Source organism: Budorcas taxicolor, chromosome 5, assembly GCF_023091745.1.
Source record: "Budorcas taxicolor isolate Tak-1 chromosome 5, Takin1.1, whole genome shotgun sequence".
NCBI classification, from domain to species: Eukaryota; Metazoa; Chordata; class Mammalia; order Artiodactyla; family Bovidae; genus Budorcas; species Budorcas taxicolor.
In genome coordinates, this window is record NC_068914.1 from 113,857,306 (window position 1) to 113,883,704 (window position 26,399).

Below are 26,399 nucleotides of genomic sequence, written 5' to 3' on the forward strand. Positions count from 1 at the left end.
TTTTGAGTACCTACTAGATTTCTGTCTGTTGCTAGTGGTTAGAGTTGTGGGTTGGGGGGTTGTCATAGCTTACTGTCCAGATATCACCATCTAGCATCCCGTAATAACACCAGCCAGCCAAGGCTGCACCAAAGGCTCTTTGAGAAAATGGTGGAATCTGGATACAAAGAGGCCCTTGCAGTTTATCAGTTTGGGGGGCACATGTGCATCAGGAGACTTCAGTTTGTAGCACCTACTCTCTTTCCTCCTAGACATATTCCTTTTACCAGCAGCTCATCACTGTTCTCTTCCTTTCCAGAACTCCTTGGGGCCCCCAGGGCACCAACAGGCCCAAAGAGTAGTTCTAGTGCTCCAAGCTTTTTAGAAGCCATGTCCCACTTTCCCTTTCTTAACCTTTTTACGCAGACCCCAGTAAGTATGAAGGTGCCAATGGGGTGACAAGCTACTTCTCTCTCCCAGGGCAGAGCAGACCCCAGGCTGCCAGGCCAGGTGCTCCTCCAGCAGGGGGCATGCACACAGATGGCCAGGGTCAGGACTTGGGATGGGAGGACCTTCCAAAGCTCCTAATCCACCCCAGGCTGAGAGCCTCTGCGTCTGCAGGGGGAGCAGAGAAGAGCACTGTGGACCGGAGTGGCCTTAACCAAGTCCCCAGGCTCTGCTGGGAGGGCCCTGTGTAACCTCATGGTTCTTCTCTCTGTGGGTCAATACAGGTTCAAAGTTTCCTTCTGCACTTTTGGCAAGGAATGCCGCCCCACATGCTGCCTGTGCTGGGCTCCTCCACGGTGGTGAACATCGTCGGCGTGTGCGACTCTATCCTCTACAAGGCTATCTCCGGAGTGCTGATGCCCACCGTACTGCAGGCGCTACCTGACAGGTGGGCACGCTTTTTCTCCTATCCCCGTGTGGCAGGTCCTCGGCCATTTCTCAGTTATGGAAAATAACTGTGCGTCCTTTGGGGTCCTCCCTTGTAAAGATAATTCATTTCGTTGTTGCTGTTCACTTGCTGTCATGTCTCACTCTTTGCAACCCAATAGGCTGCCACACACCAAGCTCCCCAGTCCTCTTATCTCCTGGAGTTTGCTCAAGTTCATGTCCATTGAGTCAGTGATGCTATCTAACCATCTCATCCTCTGCCGCCCCCTTCTCCTTGTGTCTTCAATCTTTCCCAGCATCAGGGTCTTTTCCGATGAGTCAGTTCTTCGCATCAGATGGCCAAAGTACTGGAGCTTCAGCTTCAGCATCAGACCTTCCAATGAATATTCAGGGTTGATTTCTTTTAGGATTGACTGGTTTGATCTCCTTGCTGTCCAAGGGATTCTCAAGAGTCTCCTCCAGCACCACAATTTGAAAGCATAAATTCTTCAGCACTCAGCCTTCTTTATGGTCCAACTCTAAAGTCTGTACATGACTACTGGAAAAATCACAGCTTTGACTGTACAGATCTTTGTTGGTAAATGATGTTTCTGCTTCTTGCTACACAGTCTAGGTTTGTCATAGTTTTTCTTCCAAGGAGCAAGTGTCTTTTAATTTCATGGCTGCAGTAACCATCTGCAGTGATTTTAGAGCCCCTCCCCCCCAAAAATATCTGTCATTACCTCCACTTTTTCTATTTGCCATGAAGTGATGGGACCAGAGGTCATGATCTTAGTTTTCTGAATGTTGAATTGTAAGCCAGCTTTTCCACTCTCCTCTTTCCCTCTCATCAAGAGGATTTTCAGTTCCTTTATGCTTTCTGCCATTAGACTGGTATCGTCTGCATATCTGAGATTATTGATATTTCTCCTGGCAATCTTGATTCCAGCTTGTGAATCATCCATTCTTGCATTTAGCATGATGTACTCTGGATAGAAGTTAAATAAGCAGGGTGACAATATACAGCCTTGACATACTTCTTTCCCAATTTTGAACCACTCCCTTGTTTCATGTCTGGTTCTAACTGTTGCTTGCTTCTTGACCTGCATACATGTTTCTCAGGAGGCAGATAAGGTAGTCTGATATTTCCCATCTCTTTAACAATTTCCCACAGTTTGTTTGGATCCACACAGTCAAAGGCTTTAACATAGTCAATGAAGCAGAATTGGACTTTAAATTTTAAAGTATAAGACATTAAATTTTATTTATATTTTTAAATATAAGTAAAAAAGTTTAATATTTTAAACCACTTGTACCTTTCAAAACTTTCCTGTGGTCCAGTGGTTGGGACTTCACTTTCCAGTACAGTGGATGTGGGAGCTTCCCTGGTTGGGGAGCTAAGACCCCACTTGCCGTGCAGCCTGAAAACAAAGACATAAAACAGAAGCAGTATTGTAACAAATTCTATAAATACTTTAAAAAATGGTCCACGTCAAAAAAAATCTTATAAAGCAAGATACAAAACATTAAAAAATTCAAAAAGTATGACATGGTACACAGTGAAACGTCTCTCCGTTCTATTCTTCTTCCCCAGACACCCAGGTCCCCTCCCACAAAGCATCAAATAGAAACATTTTCTTGCGGGGGGGGGGGGGGGGGCGGGGGGCATTCAGATCTGCTATTAACATGTAACCAGTGCATGACATATACTTTTTAAATTAAATTAAATTTTTAATTGGAGGATAGTTACTTTATAATATGTTTTTGTCATACATCAACATGAGTCAGCCACAGGGATACATATCCATGTCCTCTCCCTCTTAAACTTCCCTCCCAGCTCCCTCCCCATCCCACCCCTCTAGGTTGTCAGAGAACACCAGCTCTGGGTTCCCTGTATCATACAGCGAATTCCCACTGGCTGTCTGGTTTACAACTGGTAATGTATTTGTTCCAATACTACTCTCTCAAGTCTTCCTACCCTCTCCCTCCCCGACTGTGAGCAGTCAGTTCTTTATGGCTGTGTCTCCTTTGCTGATGTGCGAATAAGTTCATCTGTACCATCTTTCTAGATTCCATATATATGCGTTCATATACAATATTTGTTTTTCTCTTTCTGACTGACTTCACTCTGTATGGGCTTCCCTTGTGGTTCAACTGGTAAAGAGTCTGCAACATGGGAGACCTGGGTTCAATCCCTGGGTTGGGAAGATCCCTGGAGAAGTGAAAGCCTACCCACTCCAGTATTCTTGCCTGGAGAATTCCATGGATAATCGATGGGGTTGCAAAAAGTTGGACATGACTGAGCAACTTTCACTCACTTCACTCTGTGTAATAGGCTCTCGTGACACCCTATATATGCTGTTCTGTACCTTGTTTCTAAAAGGAACAAGTCTTGAAGACTGTGTTGGACAGCTTCTGTGCCCCTGCAGAGGAAGGCTCCGCTGTGTTCTGTGCCGCCTTCTGCCCTGTGAGGTGCAGCGGGGCAGGGTAGACTGTGTGGAGCAACTTATGGGGCTCCATTTCCCTTTGGCTTCCAGCTCAGATCAGCCAGTGTGAAGGTTGGGGTCAGCAGGGAGGTCAGAAGGAGGGAGAAGAGTGAAGTCAGGAGACTGCCTCTCTGCCTGCCTCCCTGTGAGGTCACCTCTGGCTGGCCACGTCCTCCTTGGGGCTCTGCACCCCTTCAGGCAGCCTCTCTCTCCCTCCACGCTGTCCTTTGGGTGTGAGGTGGGTGACAGCCTGTTGGCCCTAAACCCGGGTTGCTGCAGTCACCCTTATGGGTTCACCTATGCCTATCCATGCCTTTATGACTTGTCCCCTGTAAATAAACTCCACTATTTTGAGTGGCATCTGTTTCCTGTTGGGACTGTTACAGAGAGCATTCTATATCCACCTATGATGAGGTTTGTTTTTTTCTTCTTTCTTAACACCTGCATATCATGCCTTTGTGCTGAGTTTAATTTTTGTCTTCATGTTTCCAGTCTTGTCCCACTACTCTACAGTGCTATGATGAATAATGTTCTCAGTACATTCTTTTATACAGTGCAGTTTGTTAGTTTCCTAGGGCTGCAATAACAAAAAGTACTGCAAACTGGGTAGTCTGAAAAAAAATATATATATGCCTCACAGTTCTGAAGGCTGAAAGTCTGATATCAGGGTGCTGTCAGGGTTGCTTCCTTGGGCTTCCCAGGTGGTGCTGGTGGTAAAGAACCCACCTGACAATGCAGGAGACAGAAGAGACGTAAGTTTGATTCCTGGGTTAGGAAAATTCCCTGGAGAAGGGCATGGCTACCCACTGCAGTATTCTTGCCTAGAAAGTCCCATGGACAGAGGAGGCTGGCAGGCTACAGTCCATGGGGTCGCAGAGTTGGACACAGCTGAAGCAACGTGGCGCACATGCACACACAGGGTTGGTTCGTTGCAGAGCCCGAGAGAAGATCTGTCCCACACCTCTCTCCCAGCTTCTGATGGCCACCATCAGTCCTGGGCACTCCTCGGTTTGCAGCTGCACCACTCATCTCTGCCTCCATCTTCACACTGACCCCCACTCTATGTCTCACTGTCTCTTGTAAAGACATTTGTCATTGGATTTAGGGCCCACCCAGTTAATCAAAGGTTTCATCCTAAGATTCTTAATTTAATCACATCTCTAAAAACCCTTTTATCAAATAAGGTCAACTTACTGGGTTCCAGTGGACTTATTTTGGGGGAAACAACCCTTCATCCTACTGCATAGAGTATACATGCAGGATCAATTCCTAAAGGGCTCAATTCCTAATTCAAAGCCTATGTGACTTAAACTTTTCTCAGTGAAGTTTTAATTTGCATTTATCTTATTATGAATGGCATTAAATTATTGCATTAGTCTATCTTTTCTTCACAGATTTAAGGTGCCTCCTATTTTATGTAGTAAATGTGATATGTTATATATATTGGTACTATTTCTAGCTTTCCTAGTCTATACCATTTATATTGCTGAATATTCATGCTCTATGCTTCCCAGGTGGCGCTAGTGGTAAAGAACCCAGCTGCCAATGCAGGAGACAAAAGAAACGTGGGTTCAATTTCTGGGTTGAGAAGATCCCCTGGAGGAGGGCATGGCAACCCACTCCAGTATTCTTGCCTGGAGAATCCCGTGGACAGAGGAGCCTGGCACTCTATAGTCTACGGAGTCACAAAGAGTTGGACACGACTGAAGTGACTTAGTATGCACCCACGCACATTCATGCTTCAGGGTCACGCTATCTTTAAGCTTTGTGCTTTTTCTTTTTTTTCTCTTGAAATACAGAATTTTATTTAGAAACTGTTTAAAAATAGAAAAGAAAAAAAAAACCCTGTCAAGAAAGACCAGGTGGAAAATGGGTTCCCAAGAAAATGGAATTTTAGGGCAACAAAAGTCTAAAAGGCCACAAAAGAGAAATAGCACCACTGTTATTTGAACAATGGCTAGTTACTTGCATTTTTTGGCATTGTTAATCACTGAATCTGGGTTTTCCTCTGAATTCCACACAGAGCATGCACTACACAACAATTTTATCATACAATACCTGCTTGCTACACACATTTCAGGACAAGCTACCACCAGAAACAAATCAATACAAATACATCAGGAGCTGAGCAGTCTCGGTAGTGGGTGACACACACATTGCAGAATTCTGCCAAACAAAGGAACTGAGTCGGCTGTGAGCAAAGCAAGTGAGGGGGTTAAGGAATGAAATATTTTAAATATTAATAATTAATTCAGACATGGTACTCTATTTTCTGCAAAAGAAAATTAACATTTAGTAACACGCTAACATTTGTTTTATCTCCAAAGAGATTAGTGCACTGGGAAAGTATTCCAATAACAGTGGAGGGCTGTGGACAGCAGGTACCGAAAACAGCCTTGTGTTTTTAAATGTATTTTAATATTTGATAGGCTAGCTCCTCATACTTACTTTCTTTTGTAGAATTTTCCTCTTATTGTCAACACAGTGGCATGGTGGTTTTAAGTGTTTGTGTGTGCATGTACGTACATATTGAATATATGTACATATTTAAAACTTGTCAGTTAGAAATGCATACTCTGTTTTTAGGGGTGAAATGATACAACATCTTGAATTTGCTTAAAACACTCTAGAAAAGAAAGAGTAGCATGTTATAAATCAAACCGGCAAAATGTCTCTAATTATTCATGCTGGGTCATGGGTATTTGGAGGTTTAAAGTTTTTCATAATAAAAGTATTAAAAGCAAAACTTAACAGAAAGTAGAGTGCCCACTGAAATAGAAAACACAAGAAAAGAACCAGGTATGATGGGGAAATAATGAATTCTGTTTGAACGTGCTTAGTTAGATGAATCTTTGAGGGCTTTGAAATGGCGGTGTCCCCGGGGCTGCCCACCCCATCCCTGAGTTGCTGCTTTCAGTGACTCCTAATGGTTGCAGTCAAAACACCATCAGAGATCATAAGACTCTGTAGGGCCCTGCAGGGAGGACTGTGGCCTGTACTGTAGGGAACACATGAAGCCCTTTGTTGCTGTTGTTGTTTAGTTGCTAAGTTGTGTCTGACTCTTTTGCAGCCCCCATGGACTGTAGCCTGCCTGCCAGGCTCCTCTGTCCATGGAATTTCCCAGGCAAGGATGCTGGAGTGGTTGCCATTTCCTTCTGCAGGAAATCGTCCCGACCCAGGGATCGAACCCACATCTCCTGCATTGGCAGGTGCATTCTTTAACCGCTGAGCCACCTGGGAAACCCATGAGGTGCTAACCATGTGTCATTCCTCTTTCTAGCTTGACTCAGGTGATTCGGAAGTTTGCTAAGCAGCTGGATGAGTGGCTAAAAGTGGCTCTCCATGACCTCCCAGAAAATTTGCGAAACATCAAGTTTGAATGTAAGTACTAAGTTTGGAAGCAGAGGGGAAGCGAGGGTAACACTTTAGTACCAGGTATTTTATACAGGTTGTTAATAAAATAATAAGAGCTAACAATTTACTGGTGCCTACAAAGCACTGAGTACTATGCTTAGCACTTTCCATGCATTAATTTAGTTGATCCTTACAAAATGTTTATTACAGGTGGCACACCTCTCCTTTACAGAAAATGAAACAGGCTCAGAGACAGAGTCAGCGGCAGAGGGAGGTCTGTCTGTCTGATGTCCATGTTTCTGTTGCCACCTCCACACTTTTTATTCTAGTTAGTCCTCACTCACTCGCTGATGTAGAAAACAATATCCCTCTTCTGCTGATGAGGCTCAGAGAAGCAAAGAACATTTCCCAAAGCTACACAGCCACATAGCTGGTAATTAGGGGCCAGAAGTTGAACTCATATCTTTCTGACCCTAAAACTGAGATTTCCCCGAAGCTCCTGCCCACAAAATGGGGCTAACAGGAGATGAAAAACAGCTTCAGGGGTCCACATATTTAATTCTCTGCCTAAGGGGAAAGCAAAATTAATATTTCTCACAGGGTATTGGGACTATGGATCTTTTCTCTGACAAGCGTCACCCCTCAGTCCCCAGTAATCATTTTGCCTGAGAAAACTGGGCAGGCAATTGTGTGTCCATACTTGTGGGAAGTCTCACGTGCGATTAAGTAAAGATGAAATGATTTTAAGCAAAACAAAGTTTTGAGGTATATGTTTCTTAGAGCTCCATTTGAAGACAGCTTGCCATTCTTGCCCGAAATAAGTGCCAGCAAGAAAAATGAAGGAGATCAAATTACCTTCTCTCCACAGGCAAAGGGGGCCCTTTCAGACTCCCTTTGAGGCCGCCTGCCGTGCCCATCACCTATTGATAAAGCCCGCTTTATTTCACGGCTCTCAGTTCTTTTCTTTTCACGAGCACTAAATTCCACATCACAAAGTTAAAGAAAAAGTAATTAAGGAGAAGGATTAACGATTGATCGCCCTGGAAAATTAGAAGTTCATCTGTCCCCCCACCCCACCCACCTACCCCTCATTCCTCCACCCCACGCCCTATTTTTCCAACCAAGCTGGCTCTGAGCACAAATTGGAATAATCCCAGAGAAATTTCTGATTGTTTCTTGACCAGTTCAGAAATTAATGAGAAGAATGCCCCATGCCCATTTTAATTATGCTAGCAAAACAAACCTGTTGAAAGTCTGAAGCCAGGAGGTTTGTTGCACCTGCCACCTGTGGGTGCCTGGAGGCACCCGCTCTCCCCGGGGAGCCTTGGGGGTGCACTTGGAGAACTTACAAGGAGTAGAGACATACTCCTCTCCAAAGGACTCTGTAAGGACGAAGATCTCGGACTGGCATGTGGCTTGTCTGCTTCAAACTCTACAGATATAAGACCACCCCACTTCAAAGCATCAGCCTGTTATGTTAGCAGAGAACCCAGTCATCAAAACACACCAATAGGGCATGGAGACCGTTGGTTGAAAACGACAGATTGTGAATACAAAGCCATATTCAAGGTGCTGCCCAGGGTTCCATCCTAGAAGCAACCCTGCTCAATCAAGGTTTCCTAGTAGATACACTACTTTTTAAAGGGCCTTCTTCAAAGCCTCCACTCGATTCCTGCAATTATTTATGGGGAGAAGAGATTGAACTTGCAATTAGCGAAATGAAAGACAAGTAAATAATTGCTTTTACTCACGGTTGATTGACGCCACAATTTCTCACACCTGCCAGTGTGGAGTGCAGGCAACTTTGAAATATGTACCCCAAATATCGCCATCTTAGGAAATAGTTGTCCAAATGGGAGAACAGAAGAGCAGATGCAGGGTTTCATCAGCGGGTAATAGAAAATAGTGTTGGACCATGCATGAGACAAAGTTAGGCAAATAAGGAAGCTACTTTTGAAAATCGCCCCTGGAAAATCCCAGGTCAGACCATAAAGCATGCAAGTATTTCATACTCACTCTTTTCTTCTTGCAGTGTCAAGAAGATTTTCCCAAATCCTGAGACGGCAAACATCACTAAATCACCTTTGCCAGGTAGCTGTCCTGTGTTATACGTTCTAACGACGGCTAAGTCATTGCAACTGAGGGGCAAATCCACGGGAGACTCTGGAGAGGCTCCATCAGGACGTGGCTGTTTAACAGTACACTGTCATGGGACTTCTCTGGCGGTCCAGTGATTAAGACTTTACCCCCCCCAGTGCAGGGGGTCCAGGTTCTATCTCTGGTTTGGGAGCTATGACCTCACATACCTTGTGATGAAAAAACCAAAACAGAAAACAGAGGCAATATTGTAACATTCAATAGCGACTTTAAAATGGTTCCACATCAGAAAAGTCTTTTTAAAACCACTAGTACACTCTCACTATTATCTTGAATTTCTACAGATAAGGGATGGAAATGTGAGCCAATCACCAAGTGGTTTCAGCTAACATAGAAAATGATTTCTGATGTCATTTGTCCATTAACCCTTCAGATACTGTAGGTCCACCAGTTTGTGTTTTGCTTGAGTACGTCAGGGTTCCTCAGGCACTGTTGCCTTTGGGGCTGGGTGATTCTTTATTGTGGGGAGTTGTTTTGTGTATTGTAGATGTTGAGTAGCATCCCTGGCCTCTATTTACTTGATGCCAGGAAGGCCGCCCACCCCCAAGTACCACTTCAATTGCAACTGTCAAGAATGCCTTCCCCATTGCCACATGTGACCTAGGGGGGTGCAGAATCACCCCAATTTTGTTTTGCCCCAGATTTCTGTTCTTTTTAGCACAGAAGTGATATGTAGTCACTACCAAAAAAAAAAAAAAACTTATAAAGGTATGTATAGTAAAAATTAGAAGATCCCACTCTTGTTCTGTAGTTCTAACTGAAGGCATAAATCTTTGCATTTCTGTTCATTTTGCACCTCAAGGAAGCAAATCTAAGTCTGTTAAGGCAGCCCACTAACATTCATTAAAATATGAAGGACCTTAAAGCAGAGGGGACAAACTGGTGGCTACAGGTCAAATCTGGCCCTCAGATGTATGGCGTTATTTTTGTTCGACTGGCATAGGTTCAAAAATATTTTTTCATTTAGTCACTAACAGTGGAAACTAGGAGATGACAACTAAACACCCACATTTTCTGCAGAAAACTTTTAAGAGCTGCCACCCCAGAACTAATTCCCCCAGTGTAGCAAGCAGCCGGATGGGCTGAGCGTCTTCATCATCAACCCCACTTTCTCTTACGCTTGGCCCACCTCGCTCATGAGTGTCACCTGTCTGCCTTGTTTATGTGTTCGGGTCTGTAACTTCTCCCTTACACTGGTGGCTTCAGATTGGTGCTGGTTACTCAAGGTCGAGGTGGTGATGGGGGTCTCTAGTTGGAGTGGCCTGAAGGAAGGTGCCAGGCCAGGAACCAGAAAGTATAAAAGTACCCCCCAACACACACACACACACACACACACACACACACACCTCACTGTTCCAGCCCTGCCCCTGGAATAAAATGGCACAAAGGGTGATTTGGAGACCAGAGGGAGACCCTCCACACTCATGCTGTCACAGAGCCCACCCCGGGGCACTGTTCTGGGGTAGGGTAGAGCCTCACAGATGGGTGGGATTCAGGAAATAAGATGAATATTAACAAAATAAACACTGCCAGGGTTAGTTTTTAAATCCTACCTCTCTCCATCAAAAGGTTTTAGGATGGACTTGACATAAACCTGAGGGTTCCATTATATCACTAAACACGTAACATCTACCCATAAAGATCAAAAGTTTCTTGTTAAATGTTTTCTGCTAAATTTATATTGCATAGATGTGTATCTTGTTAAACAAAAACAATAATAATTTTATAATAACAAAATCAGCAATTTGATAGAAGCAAACATTTCCAGCCATTAAGGATGGTAAATTCTAGCTCATGGAAAGTCATATTCATCATGGGTATTGGGTCTTGGGAATTGTCATTTTTGTCTTTGTATCTTACATATTTATTAAATATAAAATATTTTAATGTGTGTATAGAATTAATTGATTTGAGGTATTCTTTTACAAAGGAAAAAAAGAAACATTGTCATATTTCTGAGGGTGACTGTCTTCTGGTTCTTTTCCCCAGCTTGGAAGAGACAGTCTTAGGGTCATATCAGGGAAATAGATATGGTTTTAGGACATAGAACTAGACACTTAGGAAGTGTGGAAAGGCTTGACCCTTTAATGTACCAGGTAGTAAAAGCATCCACTTGCATGCCTACAATACCCTACATGCTCATGTGCACACACAGACACACTCTCTCCACTTTCCAGACAGACAGTATGTAAGTTAATCAGCAATTATTACCTTTCCCATCTTCACTGGATAGCCACCAGACACATTCCTGGACCAGCCAAAGGATCAGGATTAGTGAGGGGAATGAGACATCATGTAACATCTCAGCTAATATCCCGGCGAGCTTTCCTAAACACACACAAAGCAAGTCAGACGAAACAACATCTGACCAAATGCCCACCTCCACCCCCGCCCCCCAGATACTTAAAACCAAGAGCCAAATATTCAGGCCCTTCTGGATACACTAAGCGGGCAACTTGGCATTCATATCTCAGCCATTCATCCCACAAAATCCTTTGAGTGCCTACTGTGTGTACCAGACATTTATGCTTATATCCCAGACACTTGGCCTCAGCAGGAAAAAAAAAAAAGACCCACCAAAAGAATGAAAAGTGATAAGTGTTATGAAAGAAAGTGAGTGGAAATAGAGGATAACCGGGCATTTTAGATCCTATTCAAATGGTGTGGCTAGAGAAGTCCTCTGCATGGGTGCTGCACTTCACTTGGAGCACACATGATGGCCGGGAGGCCAGGGTAGGGTGAGAGAAGAACATTCCAGCAGTGGGAGCAGTCAGTGCAAAGGCCCCTGAGCTGTCAGTGCCCTCCCAACAAAGAGAACCGACCTGCATGACAGAAGGCCCATTTAGTGGGCTCTTACTCCCTGAAGTGTGCACCTTGCAAACATTACCCCAAGGAATATCCAACAATGGCGCTCCTAAAGAAATGCATACTATTATATCTCTATTTTAGAGGTCAGGAAACGGAAATTAATCTTGCCTGCCTCTGATCAATCAGCTGGTCAGCAGCAAGGTCAGGATTTGAACTCAGTATGTTTGAATCCAGAATCTGAAATTTCCATATTCAGTTGTTCTCATTATCATTAGAAATCAACCCAACTCACCTTTCATGTATTCATATATTCTGGCTGCCTGTGTCCTTCAAGGCATTCTACACTGATATGAAGAAGATTTTACCTGTGCTCAGACAGTCTACGTGTAAAACGGGCTGTCAGTATTTACATCTGATTGGAAATTCACAAGCATTAGGAGAGTTAAAAGGTCCACTGTCTTTGAAATCTTGTTTCATTAAAGACAATTTTTGAAAACATGCAAGGAAAGGAAATGATTCTGGAAATGTTTTTCTTTGCTTTTATCAGTATTGTTCCAACTTGCTAGTTCCAACTATTGTTCCGAGTATTGTTCTAGCTCTCAAATTTAAATTCTGCTATGAGGATTGCTGGGGAAGCCACAGATTAAACACACAGACACACTCACATTCACACTCACATTAACAAACCACTGAGCTGTAAGGTAGAGTTTTCCTTTTCTTCTACCTCAATTATTCATCTTTGTTTTAGTCATTATAGTCACATAAAACCCGAAAAACAAAAATGTAGACCATAAATTGCTTCAGAATGTATTTAGATGAAAAATACACCTGGTAACATTTCTGAGGTTGAAATCTATCATAGTCCCAAGGGTAGTGGGACCTTTCCAAAATCTGAGCCGGTCAATTCTCAGGTGCTAGAGACATGGGTTGTTAAACACAGGGCTCTCACCCAGCAAGCTCCCATCAGGAGGCTGACAGATCTCTGGGCCTCATCCCACTGTTCCACCAGGTCAAGACCAAAGCCAGGGAGAGAGGGTCGGGCGTGGGGGGGGGGGAGGAGGGTGGGGAATAGCAGGTTTGTTCTGGCCCAGGCCACCGGGGGGTAGTTTCTTATAAACAGAGACATGAGGAGAGAGCCACAGAAAACAGTATACAGATCTTCCAAGTTACAGACTCATCTTCTGAGTTTTCTTGAATTTCAAAGCACTTAGCGAAGCCCCATGAGCAGATTCATTAAAAAGAACTGAAAGGAAATAAAGGGAAGGCTTTGAACTTAACAACCCACGAGCTAATGAGTTTATTGGATTGCATTTCCAGGCATCTCGAACAGTGATCCACAGTGCAGACATCACGTTCCAAATGCTGGAAGACTGGAGGAACGTGGACCTCAACAGCATTACCAAGCAAACCCTTTACACCATGGAGGACACTCGTGATGAGCACCGGAAGCTCATCATCCAGTGTAAGACGCTCCACCAGGGCGTGTGTCTTTTTATTTGTTTAAAAAGAAAGAGTATGTTGGTAAACAAAGTGGCACACTCCCACCCTGTCCTTCTCCCTGGGATCTCATCCCTCCTGTTGTTTCTGTTAAAGTGGTTGGCTCAGGTGGAGGAGCCGGTTGATTTACAAGGACGTGGGTCCACATTGCTGGGGAAAATGGGTTCTGGGATATCGGGCAGGACACATCAGGCATTCCCTGGGTGGCATCAACAAATGAGGAACAAAGCTTGCCACCTCTCTTGGCATACGTCAGGACACATCAGGCATTCCCTGGGTGGCATCAACAAATGAGGAGCAAAGCTTGCCACCTCTCTTGGCATACGTCAGGACACATCAGGCATTCCCTGGGTGGCATCAACAAATGAGGAACAAAGCTTGCCACCTCTCTTGGCATACGTCAGGACACATCAGGCATTCCCTGGGTGGCATCAACAAATGAGGAGCAAAGCTTGCCACCTCTCTTGGCATACGTCAGCCTGGAGGCAACTGGATGTGCTGCCCGCTTTTCCATGGAGAGTCACGGGAGTCAGCCCACATATTGACAGGTGAACCTGTCAATCACAGCAGATATCTGAGAAGGAAGTGGATGGTGACTTACTTCTGTGAACCTGTGGCCCCTGTGGACAAAGACTGGGAGACTATTGCTCCAGATATTATCCTGATATGGTCGGGTTGCTGTTCTTGGCAGCAGAGGACATGGGAGGACTACAGAACACCACCATCCTTAACATATCTGTGCTTTTCCTCAACAGCCCATCACAGTCTCTGCCTGGGGAATCCCCTAGACCAGAGTGTGTTGACTTCTTCCTTCCTTAGTTCAGCTGGCCCTTCTCATGCTTCAGGGCTTAGGGGGCTGGGGGAAGCGAGCATGAGGACAGAGGGTGAGTCCGCATTAGCTCTCAGGCAGCTTGGTGCTGATGTCATCCAGGAGGAAGGGGATACGGCAGCTGCTGCACCTTCTGAGAGGAGGAAGACCCAAGAACCTCATAGTAACATCATTTGGGAAGCTGCAGAGTGAGGTTCCTCTGAGAAGAGGGGCCAGCTCTCCTGAGAGCCCTCAGCCCCTTCAGTTTCTACTATACCCCCTCAACACTGTTGTCTTGCAGGGAGCCTTTCTGCCTCCAACCTAAGTAGGTCATGTTTATAAACAGAGTTCTCAAAGTTGCTCCTATTAGGGACCTCTTTTCAACAGCAAATGGAGCAGCTGACACATTGCGCCATGTCCCTCGAGTTTCTTTCCTGGTGACCTCAGAGCTCCTCTCAGGCTCATATTTCTTCCTCTGCAACAGCCTCCAGCCTGCTTTGCCCTGTTGAGAATGTTAGAGATTGTCGCTAAAAGCATAATTCAGCTGATACACTGCCTAGTTTATGCCAGATCCTGTGTCATGAGGGAAGATTCACTTCTCACCCCCATATTACAGATAAGCAAACTGAGCCTCCCTGAGCCAGTGAACCTTGCTCAAGGTAGCAGAGCTGACCCTGGAACCCAGGTCTTGTCTCCGTGTCCTTATCATGCACTAGTGCATGCCAGAGCAGACGAAGATAATGAGATGTGGGCAAGCTTCAGATGTTCCAGGACCATTCCAGGTTTTTACAGTCGTGCTCCCTGTCCTGCTTTTCCTTCTAGAAGGCAATGGAGAGCATGACTGTGAGCACCCTAACAGTGCTAGCTGTACCCAGATGGTCGTGCCCCCAGGGCCTCACACAGGGCCAGGTGTGGAGGAAGGGGCCAGCACAGTTTGTGGAGGACCAAACAGAGGGGTAAAAGCCCAGAGTGATCCATCTTCCTGGTTCTGCTCACCATTCCTAGCAGCACTGGACTCAGCTCTCTTCTCCTCTCTCCAGCTTTTGTGGGGGAAGAAACTGTGACACAGACTCATAAGGAAACATACAATCACCACTGCTTGTTTTGGGGCCAGGCTCTGAGCCTCTGCTGGAGCAGCATGCAGGTCACTACTGCCTCTCCTGGAAAGAACCTGTTGGGCCTTTCTCTTCTTGTTTTCTTCCCTGGAGGAGGGTACAGCAACCCAATCCAGGATTCTTGCCTGGAGAATCCCATGGACAAAGGAGCCTGGTGGGCTACAGTCCGTAGGGTCGCAGAGTCAGACATGACTGAAGTGACTTAGCGCGCGTACACACTTCTTGTTTTCTTAAGCTAGGGGCAGAATGTTGCCCTTTGAATCTTTGTATTCTTCTAGAGGAAGGGCGGAGAAGGCAATGGCAACCCACCCCAGTACTCTTGCCTGGCAAATCCCATGGACGGAGGAGCCTGGTAGGCTGCAGTCCATGGGGTCGCGAAGAGTCGGACACGACTGAGCGACTTCACTTTCCCTTTTCCCTTTCATGCATTGGAGAAGGAAATGGCAACCCACTCCAGTGTTCTTGCCTGGAGAATCCCAGGGACAAGGGAGCCTGGTGGGCTGCCGTCTCGGGTCGCACAGAGTCAGACACGACTGAAGCGACTTAGCAGCAGCAGCAGCAGCAGCAGCAGCAGCAGCAGCAGCAGAGGAAGGGAGTCGTAATGAAGTTTAGGTCAAGCCAGCTGGTACTTACTGAATGCCTGTCCTGGGTTGAACACTGGGCTAGATGCTAAGCAGAGAGCAGTGAATAAGATAGACCCTGCCCTTCCCACATGGAGTTTAGAGCTAATGGCAAATCAGAAATCAAACAAGTAATTTCCAAATGGTTGCTTGCGTGCATGCTAAATCACTTCAGCTGTGTCTGACTCTTTGCAACCCCATGCACTGTAGCCCACTAGGCTCCTCTCTCCATGGGATTCTCCAGGCAAGAATACTGGAGTGGGTTGCCATGTTCTCCTCCAGAGGATCTTCCCAACCAGGGGTTGAATCCATGTCTTTTATGTCTCCTGCATTGGCAGGCAGTCTTTACCATTAGTGCTACCTGCGAAGCCTTCCAAATGGATGAGTTTTACCAAAGGGAACATGCTAAGTGATGTAGTGACAGGATGAAGGAGGTTGAGGAAGCCTGAAGGCAGATGGCCTGGCACATGGGTGTCACCCTTGCTCCTTCCAGACAGCTGGGAAGCCAGTCCCTGGACACAGTGAGCTGGACCAAGGGCCAGTCTGAGAAAGACCAGAGGTAACTGTGTACTACATTCTTCCTCCCTTACAACCAATTGACAAGTCTTCAGATTCTTGCTTGAGAGGGTTACCATGATGTAGATGCTGGTAGGGGATGCTAATTTACCTTCAGTTAAAAAGTGCACATAAGGATTTGAGCGTGCTGATTAGAAGGAGTGTTAAGTGGTACTGCGATGAGAACATGGGGTTGGGATGCCTGACAGACCTTAAGTCAAACGTTGGCTCTGGTGGACTCTGGCTACCAGATCTGTAAAATGGGGATAATGCAAAGAGATTAAATGGGACAATGTGTGCCTTGCTCTTGGCACATAGTGTAGAGCTAGTGTAGTGAAGAGGTTGCAAGGCAAGCGCTTGAGTCCCACTGTGTTTGAAACTTGCCTCTAACCAGAGGTGAAACCTTTGGAAAGTCACTCATCTCTGAGTGCCTCTGTTTCCTCACTCGTCAAAGAGGGAAGTAGTAACAGTACCTACCTCTTGGGGCCATTCATCCATCCAACAAACATTTGAGCAGCTACCAAGTATCAGGCACTGTTCTCGGTTCTGGCCTCGTGACATTCACATACATGCTGGAGGTTGTTTCAGGTTAGAGGGTGTCCATATAAAACATTTTAGGGCAGTACCTGGCGTGCAGCAAGCACTCAGTAAATGTTGGCAGTTAACGCTTTCACTGCAACCATGATCATTATCATCATATCATCATTGATTGAAGCACAGTAGCTTGGGCACACAGACCGTGCCAGGAAGGGGGAAGTGCCACCAAAGAGAAAGTGGTGCCAGTTCCTGTTCTGCCACCAACTCATCTTCTGACTCTGAGGGGGTCATTTGACCTCTTAGACATAGACATGAGACATCCTCATCTCGAAAATGAGACAGATCAACTAAATGGTTTTGGAAAGCCTTTTCTCGTTCTGAAGTGTTTGACTTTGGGTCCTGCAAGCCGACCTCTTGCAGAAGCTATCACAAGTAAAGTAGAGCAAATTGGTTGGTCCTGGAAAATGGAACAACAAAAACTGCTCAGACAAATGAAAACTGTAGGAATGCGTGGTTCCTGAATTATGGCTTGATTTATCGAGCCCCACAAACAAAAACACACAAAAATATAATAAAACAAGATGTTTTTGATTGGAGATCATCACAGCAATGCCTGTACTTTCTACAGTGCTCCAGTGATTACAAAATCTTTCTAGATTCAGTTGTTTGACTCGTGCCTGAAGACAGGTTGTGAAGTGGTACGATTATCCTCCTGTTAGTAATGTGGAAACTGAAGAAACAGAGATTGCTCCCTCTACTCCACAAATATTTGTTAAGCATCTGCTACATGTCAAGCACTAAGAGGCTGGTTCAGCTACTTGGCCGATACCATCATGGTTCAGAAACATTTGAATGATCAAATGTGCCGAGAGAGTGCAAGAGAGTATTAGCATGTGTCTGCCTGTTTGCACAAGCAAGTACTTGCTGGATAAGAGCTATGTCACAGGGAATGCACCAGCTAATAAAGATATCAGACAAAGATGTAGCAGGGGGACACACCCATAAACACCACTGACTATAACAAAGGGCTCTTTGTGACATGGTGAAGGTAAGAATACAAATAATTAAGGGCTACGAAAATATAGAGGAAGAATGATCAGCTCTGCTGACAAGGGGCAGAAGAGGGTAAGTAGAATTTCACAGGAGGATCATTTCCACTGTTTTGTGATGGACTAAACAATCCAAGCAGAGGTTTGCAGGAATGGTAAGCTGGGGATGGCCATGGTTGAAAGTGTTCCTAGGCATGGAAGATGAGCTTGGAAAGGTAAGTTGGGGTGTATTCTCTAAATCCTTGAATGTGTGCCTGTTTAAACCCAACTACATGGTGTGGGGGGCTCTCCTTTGTTTGACAGTGTATCAGGAATTTGACCACCTCCTGGAGGAGCAGTCTCCCATCGAGTCCTACATCGAGTGGCTGGACACCATGGTGGACCGGTGTGTTGTGAAGGTGGGTCTGCTGACCGGAAGGTCCCAGCCCTGTATGGCAGTCCATCACTCTTGTTGATGGCACTTGGGTCACCAGCAGCAAGCTAGCTGAGTGTTTCCTTGGCGGCCTCAGAACCCTAGGGATCCAAGGCAAAGCTTGGGCCCCTCCTTAGGAAGTAGGCAGCAAAGAGAGTCAAAGGAGGCAAGACTCCGAGGCTCCCTCCGCTGGCTCAACCAGGCCAGAATCTCTTTTTTCTGTTGTACACATTGAGTCTTGACTTAAGATTTCATTTCTTAGAGTAAACTTTTGCTGCTAAAAATAAAAAGCCAAAAACCACCGTTCCATGGTATTGAACTTAGAGACACATAAACCTTCTTGCCATTTTTTATAAGAAAGAATAATAAGTGAAGATCAAATCAGCCACTCTTAAAGCTGTTCACTCTCTCTTAGGTGGCTGCCAAGAGACAAGGATCCCTGAAGAAGGTGGCCCAGCAGTTTCTCTTGATGTGGTCCTGTTTTGGCACAAGGGTGATCCGGGACATGACCTTGCACAGTGCCCCCAGCTTCGGTAAGACAACCCCAGCCCCCTCCAAACCAAAAACGTCTTTTCTGGGCTCCCTGGATCAAGTCCATCTCTCCAGAGTTAGGCATGGTCTTGTTGTCTCTGAGACCATAAGGGCAGCACCTAGAAACATCCTCTGTTCTGGGGGACGTGATGTTAGGACTTTCAGGGAGAAAGATGGCACTGCATGCCAAAGGAGAAGTATTCATATCTGCAGATGAGAGGTTGGCACGCACTACTATTTGAGTTTAAAGAGGAGTAAATAGCAGTGGCTGTGCTCCCCTTTTTCTGGAAGCCCCAGTCATGGCTACTTTTACAGGACTATTATGACAAATTTCATAGTGCAGATATGCCAAGACTGGGCACATGAAGAAGCCCCTGAGTCCAGACATTTGCAAATGGCTTGATTGACAGGCCAGCAGTGGGTAGACAAGTTTCTTCGATGACATGCCCCGGTCTGATCCCTCGTGAAGGACTTCTGCATTCATTTTCCCCTTTGCTTTACTGACCCCTTGGGTTTGCACCACCTCCAGGAGACATCCCTACCCCAAGTCCTTGTCTTCTGTTTTCTATTGTTAATGAGACTTGAACCCTCTGCCCAGAGGTGCTTCTAGTAGTCGCTGTGGGCAAGAACCTAATCACTGACTTGGGGGGGAATATTATGTTTCATTAGAAAGAATGGCATATGCACGGAGTTCAGATCATCATTAAACAAGTGACGTAGGACTTCTAGGCATTATCCAGACATTTGAAGTCTCAAAAACACTCTGGCCTTCAATTTTCTAGGCATTTCAGCAAAAGGCTGTTGGCAAATTTTCAGGGTAATTGCCTTGTTCTCTGTTTAACTTTGCAAGTAGAAATGTGGTTTTTGCTTCTCATTATCTCCAATTAAGCCAATCAGCTCTGGGCTTTGCTCTGGGTTTAATCTAACACTTTTCCATCTAGTTTTTTGTGGTCTTGTCAGTATTTTCCAGTTGTGCTATACAACGTGGTGAATATGTGTTGAAACAAAGAATGCACTATTTTTTCTAAACAGCTCTGTCTGTGAAAGACTGTGTTTACCCAATTGGAGAAGTGTTTTGCTGTGGATTCTTTAATCTCAGCATTGGGAAGTTCTCTGAACCTGCCTGCACCATGGCTACAGACAGAAATTCTCTCTGAGCTGTGTATGGAAATGCTCTGGTGACCGCTACCTGGGCAGTGACATCAGACACGGCATTTGGCATTTTGATGACTTCCAGTTCAACACAGTTAGTGTTAGCACATGTTACTTCTGGCTCTGGGAAAACCATTTGTGCATAACTGCTTTCAGTTAAGCCAATAGGTAAAAAATACTCAAGATTTTTTCATTGCTTTAGAATCAAAGAATGAACGATGCCACACAAATAAATATATACACAGCCACAAAGCAAGCATCCTCTCCTTGCTTTATATCTTATGCTTCAATTTGCTGATTCTTGAACTGACTATATTATCAAATACCCTTCATTAGATAGAGAACGTAGTTGACGTTGTAATAGTCTTTGAAATCCATTTGTATTTACTAAGTTAACAGTCGATGTTATGGACAGTAGAACAATGAGAGTTCAGTGAATAAGTACTAAGAAATACTATTCCTTAAAATGTGTTTGTTTCTTTTTGAACCATACACTATTCTAGGATACACCAGAAACTCGGGCAAATGGCAAAGAATGGTCACAAAACTTTTAGAAAAGGACAGAAAAAAGATATGAACCCAATTTCACTTTTACAGTATTTTTCAACCATGAACCGATGGAAATAATACCTGTCTCCAAGTCCGTTTAGCAAGGTCTCTGAAATGGTCCTGCTCATCCGACTCATTGTTGAGTTTTGTGGCTTGGGATGACAGGCAACTTGAAAGAATTTGCGGCAGACAAAAGCCCAGCTCCCCCTTTCTGCCTGTATATGTCAAAGACACAGTTGGTGGTTGTGTTTGGGTCATGTGTTCCCTGTATAAAAACAGCTAATTAGGAAAAAGAGCCCTCTGTTCCCTGGCCCCACCCCCAACCGCAGGGGCCAGCTCTATATATCTTATAACTCCCACACGATCCTGGCCCTGTGAATGGTGCGGGCGTTTGTGTGTCTGCGTAGCAGGCTGACCGTCACAATGATCGTGTGGAATATCACAATGATCCCGCAGGGACTCTATCACCTCTTCCCAGAAGAGCCTCTTTCAAAGGTAGTTGACTCCTTTCTTCTCCTTAATTCCTTTTCATTCGTTTCTCCCTAATTCCTTTTCACTGAAAGAGCCTATGCTGTGAACTAAAGTAGCCAGACTTTCTTTCTTTGCTGCAAGCAGCACTTTCTAGCAAAATTAGTCAGCAAAGGTAGGGTGGTGGGCAATGAACTTTTTCATCCTAATGGAGCTGAGGAAATTAGAGACTCTATTTAAACAACAACAACAACAATGCATTTGTGGTTGACTGCTCTGAGTCCAGTTCCTAGGATACCTGGCTCCCGAGGCAGGCAGGTGTCTTTACCTTTTCACTCTGGGTTTTCACCAGATGCCCCTGTTTTCACTATTTGGGAACATCCAGAAGGCAAACATAGTTCCTGGAAGGGCTTCAGCATGAAATGGTGTGGAAAGCTGCCTTGGATTTGAAGGCTAAGGGGGTGGGGCTACGTACCATTTCCCAAGTTTTCACCTTTCTGCACACTTTTGTCCTGGCCTAGAGTCAAAGCTCACCCACTCAGGCAGGGCAGTGCAAGCCACATGGGAGCAGCTCCCAGGCCAAGTGACTGACGGACAGAGCCTCCAGACTACTTCTCAAAGTTTGGATGTCCTGGCCTGGCTCTCTTACCCAGAACCTGCTAAACTGTAGAATCTTGACCTTCAAAATGTCACTCACAACCCCGCCAAGCACCAGGTGGCATGAATTGCTTTCCCTGTATTGGAGAGAAAAAGCAGAAACCCAGAGAGGAGACGGGGCTTGCCGAGGATGTACAGCAAACTGAGCTGAGCTCCCCCACTAGGGGCTCCCCTGCTAGGGCCACACTGCTAAGGCTTCTTCTAACTGTCTTCAGCCAAATAGTAATAAGAAAAACAAAGTAATGTTTATTCAGGGCCTAGTATACACTAGACACAGTATTAGGCACTTTCTCATTGAATTCTCACAACTTACGAGGTCCACTAGTAGTGCCCTCAATATAACAGATGAGGAAGCTGTGATAGAACAGGAAGCAAAAGCAAGATAATGCTACTCTTTTTGACAAATGGGTAGGAAGCACACAGTACCATTTAATTCTCACATCAACTCTGCAAGGCAGACAATCAATATGGTAAGTGGCAGAGCTCTGTTTCAAAATCAGATCTGCCTTGCCACAAAAGCCACGCTTTCTCAATTACCATAATTAAGACAAGTATCCTGGGCTCAGATGCATGGCACAAAAAAGGCTAGATAAACTGTTTACCCCTCGCTGATGGTTTTTCTAAAGCCATATTGATGGAATAAAAAAAATATTTAAGCTATGAGAGAAAAGAACATTAATTAGATGATCATGAGTAACAAGAGAGATGCCAGAAGACAAGTGTTGAGAACAAAGAACTGTCAACCATTATAGAAAAATGAGGGCAAAGCAAAGATATTTTCAGTTATACAAAAAGTCAGAGAACTGTGGTGCCCATAGAACTTCACTTAAAAAAATTAAACAGTGCATTTCAGTAAGAAGAAAAATAAAACCATCACTAAATTCTGGGATGCAAGAAACAGCAATGTTCTAGATATTGTTGTTTACCAAAAGTGTAGTGGTTTAAAACAATATTATGCCTACAGATTTGATGGGTCAGGAATGTGAACAGGATCCAGCAGGGATGGCTGGTCGCTGTTCTATGATGTCTGGGACTTGAGTCCAGCAGGGATGGCTGGCCTCTGTTCTGTGATATCTGGGACCTCAGATGGGAGGACTCAAAAGCTGGAGCTCACTCAGCTGGAGGCTGGAATCCTCTGGAATCCTTGGGTGTCTGGTGCCTGGGCTGGGATGACTTGGAGTCTAGGACAGCCGATCAGGGTGCACTCAAATGGCCTCTCTGTGTGGCTCACTTTCAGTGCTGTGTGCTCACAGCACAGTGGCCTCTGAACAGTTGAACTTCTCTCGTGGAGGCTCAGGCCCCCTGAATGAGTGTGCCAAGGAGGGAGCAGCAGTGCCTCTTATAACTCAGTCTCAGAAGTGAAAGTGTCACTACCCTTGCTCTGGTGATCAAAGCAGTCACAAACCTACCGAGACTGAAGGAAATGCATAGACCACCCCCACCCCAACCCCTGCCCCCCTGTACAGCATACACAATTTTCCCAGGAAGGCTTGTTAAAGAATTTGGAGGCCTTCTTTAAGATGAAAGAAATTTTAAAATATATAAGCAAATTTAAGTAACTTTGGATTGTAATTTAAAAACTAACTTTGGTTGTGTGTTTTAAAAAGGTAAAATCAAACTGTAAGAAACAATAAAACACAGGGAAGTGGGGAGAGAATCTTCCAGGAATAGTTAGAGTGTGCTAAAGGTCTTTGTCTTGAAATACTATATAACTTTAGATTTTGTTGAAAAGAATGTATAGTTTGGACCTAATAGATGTGTAGGATATAGAATCATCACTGGAAGAATAGAATCATAATTTGCCAAAGAAAAATGGAAAAATGCGAAAATTTAACTGACAAGAATTAAGAAAATAAAGGAAGTTTAGAAAAAATATATAGTAAACTCAAAACATGAAATAGGATGCTAGAAATAAGATCAACTAATAATCACAGTAAATGAAAAGATCTCTTCCCTCAAAAAAATCAGGCATTAAACTGCAACTTTTACTAAACCTTTAAGAAGCATAAAATCCTTAGTTAATGAAAATTAATATGAAAATTAGTGTTTTAGAGAATAAAAACAAAAGAAGGAAAGCTATACAGTTAATTTTATGAAGCTAATATAATCTCAGCTTCAAAACTTAGAAGAGCTATAGAGGAAAAGGAAATTATGACTCAACCACACATAAATATAGATGAAAATATTCATCTATCAGTTCAGTTCAGTCACTCAGTCGTGTCCAACTCTTTGCGACCTCATGAATCGCAGCACGCCAGGCCTCCCTGTCCATCACCAACTCCCGAAGTTCACTCAGACTCATGTCCATTGAGTCAGTGATGCCATCCAGCCATCTCATCCTCAGTCGTCCCCTTCTCCTCCTGCCCCCAATCCCTCCCAGCATCAGAGTCTTTTCCAATGAGTCAACTCTTCGCATGAGGTGGCCAAAGTACTGGAGTTTCAGCTTTAGCATCATTCCTTCCAAAGAAATCCCAGGGCTGATCTCCTTCAGAATGGACTGGTTGGATCTCCTTGAAGTCCAAGGGACTCTCAAGAGTCTGCTCCAACACCACAGTTCAAGAGCATCAATTCTTCGGTGCTCAGCCTTCTTCACAGTCCAACTCTCACATCCATACATGACCACTGGAAAAACCATAGACTTGACTAGACAGATCTTAGTCGGCAAAGTAATGTCTCTGCTTTTGAATATGCTATCTAGGTTGGTCATAACTTTTCTTCCAAGGAGTAAGTGTCTTTTAATTTCATGGCTGCAATCACCATCTGCAGTGATTTTGGAGCCCCCCAAAATAAAGTCTGACACTGTTTCCACTCTTTCCCCATCTATTTCCCATGAAGTGATGGGACCGGATGCCATGATCTTCGTTTTCTGAATGTTGAGCTTTAAGCCAACTTTTCCACTCTCCACTTTCACTTTCATCAAGAGGCTTTTTAGTTCCTCTTCACTTTCTGCCATAAGGGTGGTGTCATCTGCATATCTGAGGTTATCTATATATATATATATGAATAAAATACTAGCAGATCAAATCCAGGGCAAATTTTTTAAAAATCATGGTTGATGAGTATGATGCCAAGAATTCAAGTATGATTCAAAGTCAGAAAATTACTCATTAACATACATTACAAATTAAAGGTCTTCCCTGTTAAAAGAGAAAAATGATATAAACATCTACAGATACAGAGGAAAACATGTATTTGATACAATTTAGCTTTTAAAAACTTTTAAAAACTCTTGGCAAACTAGGAACAGAAGGGAATTCATTGAATATGTTAAAGAGTATTTTAAAAACCTGCAGAAAACAATGTACTAAGTGGTGGAACTTTAGAAGTTTTCCCGTTTCAGTCATGAATAAGAAACAAATGCCTTTTAATACTGTTTCTGATAGCTATGTACTGGAGGTGCTGGCAAATGCAACAAGAAAAGGAAATGAAATATAAGAATCAGAAAGGAAAACACAAAATTGTCTTTATAGATGTCATGATGGCTGACAAAAATTAATCTACAAACTAATAGAACAAATAAGAATTCAGGCAGGTTACTGACTTCAGTTTTAAAAAAATCCTTAGCACTCTTACCATTAAATAGAAAATAATAGCTATCTTTATGTAACAGTCTAAATGTCTATATCTATATATTGCATTCATAATGGCAACAGAAAGGTGTCCATAAAATAATTCTAACAAAAATTATTTTAAGGCCTTCAAGGGAAAAATTTAAAAGTATTATTTACATGTACCCTGTTCATGTTTGGAAAATAATATGTGATAAATAATTTAAATACAATCTTCAAAAAAAATACCCTAACAGAAAAATGGGCAAAGAATATGAATAGATAGTTCACAGAAAAGGAAATTCAAATGGAAATAATCATATGAAAAGAGATTGCACCTCTAAAAATTAGGGTACTGCAATATAAAGACAGTAACATTTCACACCCTTCAGATGGCAAATACTGTGTTAACTACACTACCAGTAAGGAGGTGAAAGATATTAGTGAGCAGTTTGGCACTACCTCATAAGACTCAAGAATGTAGATGTTCTTGGACCCAGAGATTCTACCTATGGTCCTAAACACAAGGCAACAGGTACAAAAATTAAAAAAAGGGATTCATTACAGCCAGTTTCCAATAGTCAAAAATGTGAATAACCTAAATTCCATCAACAGGAGGATGGACAAATAAATCGTGCTATGGTCACACAATGGCTATGGCCATTAAACAAGAGCAATGTGCCTTGGTGTGGATAGATCTTAAAAAACCCAAGGTATCAAGTGCAGGTTGCAGAATGCTCTGCAAAATATGGTACCATTTCTATCAAGTTTGAAAATAAAAAACAATATCATTTGCTTTTGTGGATACATAAATGTATGTAGAAATGTGTTTGAACAATAAATGGCAGATTTGAGACAGTGATTACATAAGGGCATGCTACGTCAGGGCATGCTGTGTCAGAGCAAGTTAAGGAAGGGAACACTGGGGCTTCATTTTTATCTTCAGTTAAAAAATTCAAATATGTGAAATGTTAAAATTTTATAAAGCTTGGTGTTGAGTACACTGGGTGTTGATTTTAAAATTCTTTCTCTTTTTTGGGGGGGCCTTTGGAGAAGGCAATGGCAACCCACTCCAGTACTCTTGCCTGGAGAATCCCATGGAGGGAGGAGCCTGGTAGGCTACAGTCCATGGGGTCGCAAAGAGTCGGACACGACTGAGCGACTGAGTGACTTCACCTTCACTTTCACTTTCCCATGCAACATGTGAAATCTTAGTTTCCCAACCAGGGATCGAACCCAAGCTC

General features: G+C 44.0%; 1 protein-coding gene across 1 annotated transcript in view; it reads left to right on the forward strand.

Annotated features, from left to right (window-relative positions):
- Window positions 1-26,399, forward strand: part of RFX4 (regulatory factor X4) — a 152,285-nt gene that overhangs the window by 91,920 nt on the left and 33,966 nt on the right. Inside the window, exons 8-13 of the mRNA XM_052640515.1 lie at window positions 711-874; window positions 6,619-6,719; window positions 8,725-8,783; window positions 12,975-13,119; window positions 18,142-18,236; window positions 18,666-18,783. Coding sequence (XP_052496475.1) covers window positions 711-874; window positions 6,619-6,719; window positions 8,725-8,783; window positions 12,975-13,119; window positions 18,142-18,236; window positions 18,666-18,783 — 682 coding nt within the window. The remainder of the gene's footprint in view (window positions 1-710; window positions 875-6,618; window positions 6,720-8,724; window positions 8,784-12,974; window positions 13,120-18,141; window positions 18,237-18,665; window positions 18,784-26,399) is intronic.